Below are 12,445 nucleotides of genomic sequence, written 5' to 3' on the forward strand. Positions count from 1 at the left end.
TAATATTTTTATAGGATGTCAGCAATGATGAATCACCTCATAAGGATTTCTTATATAAATTAGAAATAATATTTTAAAAATACCTTTGATGGTTGAGGTAAATAGTTTGATTAATTAATATAAATTATTAATATTGTTAATATGGTTAAGGTAATCATATGCGGTCATTTACCTCTTATCTATCGTTATAATAGAATATTCGATTATTCTATCTCAACATCCCAAGCAAGAGTAAAATGATGATTGATATTGCCTCTCAAGATGATGAGTTGATTAACATTTTCTCTCAAAGGGATGATGTGGTTCAACTCCTGGCACAAGGGGAAATAGTTTAAGTATGCGAATTTTATTAATGTTTTTATTATATCTTGTACGTATGAATAAAAGTATATTATTTATTTATTGTTTTTATGTATTTAACACTAATCGGTCCAAAAATTTAATATAGATAACTTGACATTTCTTGAGAACTCCCCAACTATGACTTTTACCTTACAGAAGGTATTGAAATAAATTTGAAAATCTCATGAGTTAATATAATTTTAAATGATATATTATTTGTTTTGGTTGAGTATTTTTACACATTTCGTGGTCGATTTGTTAAGAAGAGACTACTTGTTTAAAACCCATACACAAATCCGTTGAAACCAAAGATCAAACGAGGGAGGCCTGTTGTGCAATTATCGAAAACTGAATGTGAAGAAATTTTCAAGAAATGGTATGTTAAACCTATTCTCTTCTAAAAAAGTGAAGTGTATGACATAGAAATGAGGACCAAAATGGCTTTCTAGGGTATAGTGATGGATACATCTGGATAGTTGTTCAACAAGGTGAGTTCAATCGGTCAATTAATTTAGTTTTTTAATATAGAATGTCGTTGAGATCCGTGATCATGTTATATTATCTATTTTGCAGCACGTGAATTCTTTTATGGGATTATTACGTTGACGACAATATGATGTTATGGAGAAGGTGTGTCAGAATCGGATGATAGTTCTAGGTTATTTTATTGCACATATCCCTCACGAGTATGCCGCATAGATGAAAGATCAATATAATTACAAGTTTCTTTCATTTTTCAGATGATTAGTCGATGTGGATTATCCTTTTGACTTACATTTGCAACCTTGGGGTGTGGTAGATGAGGTTAGAATTCGTTAATGAATTACTTTACAAAGATTACTTAATTAAGGTCTAATAAATGTATTTTGTCAATGTGTGTAATTTTATCCCAATAAACTTTAACAATGCACATTGGGTAACAGACTTCCTAGATTTAAAGAAGTGGAAGATCATGGTTTACAACTCGTTACAGAGTTTTACTGCTGATCCGAAGAAGTTTGGTAGAAAGATGTTGGGGTCTACATCGATGATGCAACATTTGCTAACTGTGACATCATTTTGGTCTTATATGGATTAAATTTCACTGGAAGATCCATTTGTATTGCATAGGGTGGTGGATATACCACAGCAAACAACCTTATCAAGTGATTGTGGTATGTTCATGTTATGTTACATTGAGTGCTTATTACTTGGGCGATCTTTATCTTTTGAGGTTGAGGACTCATTACATGTATGCACACGCTTAAGCACATAGTTATTTTTCTAAGATATTGATTAATCTTTATATTATGTGGATTTGTATATTTATATATGTTTATTCATTTATATGTTTTATGTATTAGTATGTCTATATATTTATTCATTTATATGCATTCGTCTTTTATATAGTTACTATAACAAATTGGTTAAGTGAATAAAAAACGACTAAAAATGGATATATGAAATCAACATTGACATATATAATAATTATAATCCCAAATTTTATAGATGTATTGATAAATACAATCATAAGTTTTATAGATAAAATTGCAAAAAAAAAAAAAAAAAAAAAACAATTACAAACTTTATATGTAAAGTAACAAGTACAATCACAAATTTTATATCAAAATGAATAAGTATAATCACAAATGCAGTTATCTTCAGCTTTTCTTTTTAGTTACTAAACTTGATGGTACAGATCTATGTATCGAAATAAGACTTTTGCAATTCTGTCTCGTATGCCTAAGTTTTTTACATCGACTATAAATTAATTGTTTAACAATCTTATCTTGTGAAGGACATTTGTTTTTATTTGCTAGACATTTTATGTGACTACGATAAATAAATGGAGGATGGATAATGCGTGCCTTTTCTGCATGCAACCACTTTGATTGATCCCCTAATAGATTGACAACCTCTGTGTAAATTGCATAGTAAAAAGTGGTGTTGTAGTAAGGATGCACCAATTGAACATAAGTGGTGAGCTTTATATATCTTGCAACGACGATAACATGCATGCAAGGAATTTGTGATAGTTGAAATTTTCTACATGTGCATGTCCGCTTCGCAAGATTAACCATACCATCATATCAGTCACTACCCAAAACCTTGTATCATTGAGATGTAATAGGATACACCTCCAAGTTTGAAGACTTTTGCACACGTTTGACAATCTTCTCCTTTGCCTAAGGTGTTATTGGGTTGGTGCAAGTATTTGCAAATTATATAAATATTAACACATATGATAAGTAATTAAGTATAAATAAACATAAACACATTTATAACATATTATATTGTTGAATATGTATTTATTTGTATGATTTCTCCTTTTATAATACCATCGTTGTAATGTACCTCAAATAAACATGATAAACATAGTAATAGGCAAACCCCGAACATGTCTAACAAGTGCATTAAATGACTCGACGATATTGATAATCATTATTTGTACCTATGGCCTGAGAAATATGCTTTTGCTTATCTATCTTAACCCACCTTACATAGATACACTGCTACATTAGGGTACATACGGGACAATGAGTTCATTATCTCTTAAAATTCATACTTTGTATATGTCTTAGCTATTTTTTAATACATCCACATGACTTTTACCTTCTTTTTGTACTTGGATTGCATGTTATAATAAAGGTGATGATAATAACAACCATGGTGCACACTTGAGAAGACTTCAACCATTGCAAAGAAAATACTAACATGTCGATCTAAAATTATTGCTAAATGAGGTACTTCACCCAAACAATTCTTCAACTTTGTTAAAAACCAATATCATGTGTCATGATCTTCCTTAGAACCAATACCAAAAACCAATAGGTATATCTAATTTTTACTATCTAATGCAACAACAATAAATAATTGACCCAAATATCTACCTTTTAAGAAGAAAGCGTTAATACAAATGACTGAACGAATATGTTGTTGGAATGCACAGATACTACAAACTAATGTCATGTAAAAGTATTTAAATTATTCATGCTCATTCGTTAGTGTATGTCTCACAATCCCCCGATTACAATGTACTGAATTGTAACAATACTCTTACAGTAATATAAACAACTCTTGTGGTATGCCCCTTAATGATTAAAGTGTCTAATTTCTTGTCTGCTATGCTTGTGCTTATGATATATCAATTTTATATCTGTCGGCGATGTCCAGAATAATCTTCTTAGGTCAATACACATAATCAACCAATATAAATTTTGCCCTCAAAATTTTCTCTAAAGCTCGGCCCTTGCTTGCTTATGATGAGGCAATATCGATCGGCGATGTCTAGAAAATTTGGATACCTAATGAAATTTATCAATACAAACATTCCTCCTATTAAGATTTGTTTACGGGAAACTATTTGTACCTTAAATATCTTCATTAATATGTGTCTTTTCTTCGAACTTTGATTCCTCAATGGGAATATCATACATAACCTTCCCATCAAATTTATTTCGATTTGATAATTTTTCTTCGTTGCCATGAACAAATTCGTTTACACTATATAATACATCAATATGAACATCATTTAAGTATGCAAAGTCTTCTTTAGAAAATTTTTATTTTGGATTGATCCCAATATTTTGAACCCTTCTTAAATCAATCTAATGATTTTATAGATAACTACTTAGTTCACCACCTTGTAAACCTTCATCTATTTGTTGAACCTCATAACTATCATCATTAAGTACAATTGTTACAAAAACTGGATCACATTCTTTAAAGAGATTAGACAGACCATTAAAATCTTTAACATCTTCATCATTTGAAATTTTAACAAAGATATCGTCGTCAAGATGTCTTGCTCTCATATTTATCTGAATGTTGTTTACCCTTCAATCTATGTTACATTTTTCGCTTACTATTTGAATTAATCCCTTGAATGTTGTATGTTGTGAAGTTTTAATCAATTTCCTATTACTTCCAATATATTTTATTATGTTGACACTCCTTTCTACATATTTCTCTTGTATCTAATTGAAGTATATCCAACTATTTAAATTAATCTTACAATGAAATATATAATTAATGTAAATAATATGACCAAAAATACTATTTAAAGATTTGTGTTACATTATTTTATTAATAAGTTTTAATTTCATGATTTTATTTTTATTGTGCAATTATACCTATTTAATATTTCTACTATATATTGTGAATATACTTTGAATAATTTGATATTAATTTTTGAAAATATCACTTTACCTCAATATTATCAAATACTATTTTACCTCCAAATATTATCTAATATTTCTAATATTCTTCATAGTAAAATATCATTTTATCTTCAAATATTATTTAATATCTCTAACACCTTTATTGTAAAATATCATTTCACCCACACTATTATAATTACAAAATATCCTTTATAATTTTTTATGATTTTAATTTTTACATCCAACTTTAAGTTATTATATAAGATAATACATATAATTATATTATCAATAAAAATAATAATGATTAAAATAATAGGAAATATAAATATCTCGATGTCACGAACTTTTATCTTTTTGTTTGAAATAATGATCACAAATTTTTTTCTAGAAATCTCTCTTTGATAATAAATAAAATTATATATGTTAATAGATAAAAGAATATATATGATTTATATAAAATAAAAGAATAATAATTTTAATAGTTTTTAGGATATTGAAGAAATTTTTGTTTAATTCTTTTAAAATTTTAATATTTTCGTTTAAATTACAAAATTGTAGATAAATTTTACAGATAATTTAATTAATTTTCCAATTTTTTGCGGCATGTACACCCCTTTGACTTTGATGACAGCCGCCGCGGTTTCGAGATTCCCGTTCCCCCTCAAAGCCGTTCACCGGTCCCTTTCACTGTCCCACGCAAGCACAACCCAAATTTGGTAGCTACAATCTCCACCTCAAGTTTTAAATAAATTACATATAATTAAGAGTTAGATAATAATAAATATATTCAAATATTAATTTTTTATTGTAATATTTATTAACTAATAAGACAAATTATATTAGCCTTAATGGAATAGAATTACCCTCAATTTTGGGAGTTAGATCATGAGTTTGAGTTCAATGAACTTTTTTTTAAATTAAACTGACCTCATATTGACTTAAAATAAGGCAAGTTTGAGTTTCATTACTATCAATTAAGTTTTAATTGAGATCAATTTAATATTATAATTAAATTAAAATTAATTAAAATAATATTATTTATATATATTTTAATTAAAATAATATTATTTTAATATATATAAATTAAATTTTTATAGATTTTTGAGCGTTATAAACTGGATATCATTACAATTTTTTATCTAAATCAAATCTCTTTTGAATTCATTCAAAATAAGTTAGAAGTCAAACTTAAATAATTTTAATTTATGTGTCTTTTAATAAAAATGTGTGTAATGATTTTATATTTAATTAAAAATTATATAATTATATAATAATATATTATTATTTATATATAAAATAATATTATTTGTATAATACCGTACAATTATGTGACTACTCTTCTTCAAACAAAAGTTTGTGTTAATTTTTTTTTATTTCTTTTGTATAATATAATTACAATAGTAAAATAATTAACTTATTGGTTGGATTTGTTTTCACTTTCCTCCTGTCTGGGGTCTTGGGAGGAAAATTTGAACCCAACCTCATCTCGGCCTCGATCTCAATCTCTCACACTCACGAGCAGAAGCATTCACTATTTCACCTCCATTTTCATCTTCGTCCTCCTGATTCCCTCTCCTCCACTGCAAATCCTGACCCTAACCCTAACTCTAACTGTAATTCAAAATTGCTCGCTTCAACTTCTCAATGTTCTCTACCCAATTTGTTCTCTCCTTCTCTCTCCTCCTTTCCCTGCCAATCCTCTTCCTCCTCGGCCCCCGTATCTTCTCTCCTCACTCTTCTCTCCCGCCGATTCCTCTCCCCGACGAACTCGACGATCTCTCGCTTTTCAATCGCGCCGCCTCTTCCTCCTCTCTTTCTCGCTCCCATTTGTCCTCTTCTAACCCTAAACTAAAGATCGCTTTTCTCTTCCTCACCAACTCTGACCTCCATTTCTCCCCTCTTTGGAACCGTTTCTTTAAGAAAACAAATAAAAATCTTTACAACATTTACATCCACGCGGATCCTTCTGTTAATATAACTTCTCCGTCCGGAGTTTTCGCCAATAAATTTATTAGTTCCAAACGGACTTACCGCGCGTCGCCTACACTCATCTCCGCCGCGCGTCGGCTTCTTGCTAATGCCATCCTCGACGACCCGGCCAACGCGTTCTTTGCCCTCGTCTCGCAGAGCTGCATCCCGCTGCATTCTTTTCGGTATGTTTACAACGCGCTGTTCACTTCTACAACCTTCGATTACTCGTCGTCGGCTGATTCAACTACCGCGTTTGGAGTCCGAGTTCGCTACAAGAGTTTTATCGAGATAATCTCAAAAGAACCACGGTTATGGAAGCGTTACATTGCGCGTGGGCGGTACGTGATGACACCGGAAGTACAGTTCGATCAATTTAGGGTTGGATCTCAGTTTTTTGTTTTGACACGTAAACACGCGCTTCTGGTGATTAAAGATCGGAAGCTTTGGAAGAAATTTAAGAAACCTTGCTACAGGTCGGATGAGTGTTATCCAGAGGAGCATTATTTTCCGACTTTGTTATCAATGCGGGATCCGAATGGGTGTACCCATTACACGCTCACTCGGGTCAATTGGACTGGTACCACTAACGGCCACCCATACACGTACAGGCCCAATGAAGTGTCACCGCAGCTTATTCATCGGTTGAGGGAGTCGAAGAATTCGGAGTCTTACTTGTTTGCGAGAAAATTCTCGCCGGATTGTTTGAGACCATTGATGGAAATCGCAGATTCGGTCATTTTCCGAGACTGATCAAGATCAAGAGTTGTTCCTGGTGAGTTAATTGTTTTTTTTTTTTTTTTCCCTTCTTTTTAAAACTTTTTATCTGCTATTGTGTCGACTGGGTGAGTTAATGAGTGTAGAGTTCTTGTTGGTGGATGATTTTAAGTTAAGTTAGGAAGAAGCGAAGGATCAATTACTGGTTAGATTTTAAGATCTTTGGGAATGCTAACTATACATATTTTTAAAAGTGAAATTTAACACTTCTTAACAGTAGTTTTATGTTGGAAACGTGATGCTTAATTATTGAAGAAATAGTTTATGCTGTACGATTGTAGCGGCTGCAAAACTCTGAACTTTAGATAAACTTGGTGAGATGGGAATTTTTATCTTCGTTTGTTTTACTGATACTACTTGAAAATGACGCTCTTTGGTGTTTTACATTTTTCCTAAGGCGTTGTTGTGGGTGGTAGAGATTGTAAAGAGTAGGTGTGCTGTAATGCTTTTTTGAGTTTTATCACAGCACACCGAAGTTGAATCCAAGAATAGTGAGGAGGGAATTTTTAGTATTTGATCCTTTTCGTTAGATTTTCTTACCCTCGTTGAATTGGTAGTTAACTTTATAGGAGAAGATTCTTTTCGTGAAATGTTTTCCAACGGTACTTTTGGTAGTGGTTTTAAAAGTAGATAATCTCAAAAACATATATGTATGTATGTATGAAGTGTTTTCGAAGATTGAACGATTATTTGCGGTTTGATAGTTGTTTGTTAAATGGGCTTTACTACTGAAATACGTTTATGCCCAAATGCTCTTATCGTGCTTTATTTTGAAGAAAGCTTTGAGTTTGTGGAGTTCATTGAATCTGAGATAGCAAAGATTATTGTTTCAAATGGAAATTAAAGCCTTGGTTGGCTTGTGTTATAAGCATGTTCTGTTTGTAACCGACACATCTTTGTTCCTTAAAGAGGCATCTTTCTTGTTCAATGTAACATTGTTTTATCTGAAATATTATGCAATGCAACAATTATTTCTAAAATAATTGCTTGCTGTCTTTTTTTCCTTTTAAATCTTCTTTTGATGTCAAATGGTCATCGTGTATATTTTTCTTTACCACTTGCAACTTTTGTTGATTCGGCAATTTATATTTACAGGTGGAAAAATGAAGAAAGTTTTGAGAAATTGTAAATGGAGAGATGTTGGAGTAAAAAGTAGAGGGGAATATGGTTTTGAAGAGGCGTAAAATGCCCACAGCCTACTAACCCAAAAGCTCCAAACTTTAGAGTCTATTTACTTGCACGGGATTGAAAGGAGAAATTAATGGGAAACATAAAGCAGGTACTTTTGTTAAAGCACTGATTTGATTGTGTAACAAATAGCAAGGGCAAGAGTAGTAAGAAGTGGGTTTTGTCTTTTTGTTGTGTAATTGTTTGTATACATATTATTTTATGAAAAATTAATTAAATGGGATCTACTAGAATGTGCGAAAAGTGGTACGGGTTCTGCAAATTTGTAGACCAGTGATGCTTTTAGAGTAAAAAATAAAGAAGAAACTGGATAAGTAAGGCTCTTTTTGGCATTTTCATTTTGAATTTGGGTTTGTAATCTGGCATCCATCTATAGACAATTTCAACCTCAGTTGAGATATGCATGGAAAAGAATCTCATAGCCGTTTACAGAAAATTAATAAATTATGAAAGAAAGACTGGTAATCATGCAATAAAAATGGAAGGTTTTGTTTTGTTGGGTTGGGTTGTCAGTTTATCAATTAAGCTGCCGACAGTTGAATATTAGTTTGCATATCATCTGGTGACTGGGTAAAATTTCTGAATGGGTTGGTGTTGGTTAACCACTTAGCTGGTGATTGTGATCGTGAAGCCTTTTATTATTATTTTTATGTTGCCTTTATGAACAAGACACAGCATTTGTCAGAGAATTTCATTTGTTGTCAATAGGTAGTTGGAGAAGCGTACGGATGTAATTAAAATGTGAATATCAAATGTAGAATTTTTCTAACATTGGGTAATAGTTGTTTTTCTAAATTCTAATAATGTAAGACGACTTTATATGTTAAAATTGTTATTGTTTCCATCATTCCTTTGTGGGCTTTCTTGTTATATTTGCCTGCTCTTTATTCCCTGAATCTTTTTGTGGAATATGAAAGTGTTGATGCATATGCAATCATTTTACAATAAAATTAACTATATATTTTTAATAATGTTTTATCGTATAACTGAATAATTTTAAATTAAAGATAAAGTAATATTTATTTTATACGTAGATACGAGTTGAACTGAACCCAAATAGGGCTCAGTTTGTCTTTGGTGAGCCCAAGTTCAAGTTTTGACTCGTCAAGCTTGTTAAACACATGTTCTTGTTTGGGTCGTTTTATAATTTTAATGTTTGGATTGGTTCACATTTAACTTAGGTTCGTGTGTTCTGGCTCGGATTCATTTTGATTGGTTTTGGACTCATATTTCAATCTCAATAGCTTAGTTTCAGACAAATATTTTAGAGAACAATCGGTGTTATTTGTTTCAAATTAAAATTTTTTTCATTTGAGTAAGTGGCTCGTGAGTTGAGCTTAGCTCGCTCAATTTATGTTCAAGTTTGGGTTTGTATTAATGTTTATTTTTTGTTTAAAATCTAGGCTCGTCTTTATATTTGGATTCATTTAAGGTAATCTTTGTTTAGATTTATTTGGGTAAAACTCGTTTTGAATTTGAATATATTTATTTTGAATCTAACCCTAATATAATCATATGGTGACATAAAACGTGTACGGTGCTTGATATTTAGAGGCGTTCTCATTGACTTGTATGTGCTAGTGCAGCCCTAAAGTGTAAATGGCGAGTAGTGGGATAAGGTATTTATTATAATTTAAGTCAAGAAAGAGAGAGGCAGCTAGTGATTGAATCGGGAAGGCACCTAAACCTGAATACGACCACAAGTATATTAATGATGGGCCAATCTCACCTGACCCACTGCTGAGATTTTTTGACTTTTTCCCTTTAATTGGACCCGGTGGCTGGCCCATTTCTTTAATAAACCCCACCTGCCATGTTGTTTGTCTCGGAATCCAAAGTTTTTTTTTTTTAAAGCTTTTTAAGAATTTTGAATTAATAATAATGAATTTTTTTTTTCCATTTAATGAGAGCATTCTTGAGCTGTAAGTACAGTTACTAAATATATTATATTTTTATTGTAATTCAATAATATTCTTTTTTTTTTTTAATTTTAAGATTGGATTCATTTGAAGCTTATAGAAATTATCACTTGGACTCAAGTGAGACTTTTCTACTTTCAAACTTTAAAAATACTTTCCCACCTGCCCAAGTTTTGTCAGGGCTTTTCATTAATTTCTAATGTAGATGTGATAAAAAAGGTGAAAATACTTTTTCTTACTTTTGACTTTATAATATATAATTTGTACACATTTTAGGATTAAAAATTATTAAAATAAATTTAAAAAAGTTAAGTATTCATCCATGACATGATAGTTAGAATCACACCATAAAAGTTTTATTAAGTTAAAATTATATTCATATTTTAGTGCGATTCTGCCTGAAGAATTGTATATATTCAGTGTAACTCTAATTGTCAAAGGCAATATTCATTGTGGACTGCTTTTTTAATTTTTCAAATTTATTTGATAGAGTTTTGATTTTTTTAATTGAAAATAAGGATTTAATTTTAATTAAAAATAAAGATTTAAGTGATAAATATTAAAATTGATAAAAAAAATAGTTTTTTTATATTTTAAGAATGTAAGTGATATAATCATATAATATATATATATATAAAGAGATATCTTCCGTTCTTAAAATTAACGATTGAATTTTGATAAAACGTTGAATAACACCGTTTTCAAAGTAGAAAGTGTCACTACAAAAACAGTGGAAAATAGTTTGTTTGCCTTCTATAAAATTTCAGGCCAAAAGATTTGTTCTTACCTAAGGTTTGATATAATTTCAAAGTGTTACTTGTTAACTTTAAAAAACTCAAATATCTATTAATAAGCCAAATTTGTTAAAATTTTCTATTAAGATTAACGGTAAAATTATTATTTCAATAATAATATTTAAAAATATATAATTTATTATACTTTCCACCAAATTTAAAACTAACAAATTTACCATTCTTAAAGTTTTTTAGTTTTAAAAAATCATATCCCCACCCCCCAAAAAACCTAGGTTTTTTTTTTTTTTTACCTCTACTCACCGTCTTTAGCACCGGTAACCTCCTCTTTCCATCCTAAACCATCGTCAGTGCCAATTCTAACCCTTTTACCACCTTAAATCGTAATCCAGATGATTCTTCTAGATGACTAGTCTCTCCTGACCATGAGATTTGTTGTCTAGATAATTTTTATTTGGACGATGATTTAGGGTGAGAAAATGTTTACAAATGATGTTGATTATAGTTTATGATAAAAAAAAGAGGTTGTCAATATTGGAGATGGTAACTGAAGGTGAAGAAAAAAACCTTAAATTTAGAGAGGAGAGAAAATGTGATTTTTTAAAATTAAAAAACTTTAAGAAGAAGTGAATTTATTAATTTTTAAAACTTGGAGAGTATATAATAAATTATATATATTTTTAATATTGTTATTAAAATAATAATTTTATTTCTAACTCTAACTAAAATTTTTAAGAAAATTTTATTTTTGAATAGATTTTTAAATTTCAAAAAATTGATCGATGTGTCCAACCTTGGGTGGGAGCCAGTTTTTTGGCCTAAATATTAAAATATAATAAAATTATGTATACTTATTTTTAGTACATAATTTATATACACAGATGAGGTGTTATCATGTGATTGGATGTTTCTTTATCATATGATGACATATGTTTTAAAATCACCTAATTATATGATGACAAATCACTGTATATATGAATTGTGTATCAAAAATAGGTACACATAATATTATTCATTAAAATATAATACATCTTTCTCGGGAAATAAATATTATGGACGAACATGTCATTCCCTTGGACTTAGTTCCAAGAATATTATTAGTGGGGAAGTAATTAAAAAATATAATAAAGTTTTATTATTAGGAAAGAGAATATTATCAGGTAACGTATTTTTACAAAGAGACATACAAAGCTCCGCGAAGATCAATTTGTCGTTTGGCATTGAAATTAATGTGACATATTAATTTATGATATGATATAAAAAAAAATACATTAAAGTTAAAACATTATATTTAACTAGTAACAGAATCTAAATTTTTGCTGAGTGGAGACATTTACATTTAGGTAGATTCAAATCAAAT

The 12,445-nt window shown here is 30.0% G+C and overlaps 1 protein-coding gene across 1 annotated transcript; it reads left to right on the forward strand.

Moving 5' to 3' along the window:
• The first annotated feature begins 5,907 nt into the window (after positions 1-5,907).
• Positions 5,908-8,641, forward strand: LOC123209412 (glycosyltransferase BC10-like). The gene is made up of 2 exons (XM_044627472.1): positions 5,908-7,224; positions 8,322-8,641. Exon 1 carries the CDS (start codon positions 6,126-6,128, stop codon positions 7,200-7,202), a length of 1,077 nt encoding a protein of 358 aa, XP_044483407.1. The 5' UTR covers positions 5,908-6,125; the 3' UTR covers positions 7,203-7,224; positions 8,322-8,641.
• Positions 8,642-12,445: the final 3,804 nt, after the last annotated feature.

The sequence above is a fragment of the Mangifera indica genome, chromosome 2 (genome assembly GCF_011075055.1).
Source record: "Mangifera indica cultivar Alphonso chromosome 2, CATAS_Mindica_2.1, whole genome shotgun sequence".
Classification (NCBI taxonomy): Eukaryota; Viridiplantae; Streptophyta; class Magnoliopsida; order Sapindales; family Anacardiaceae; genus Mangifera; species Mangifera indica.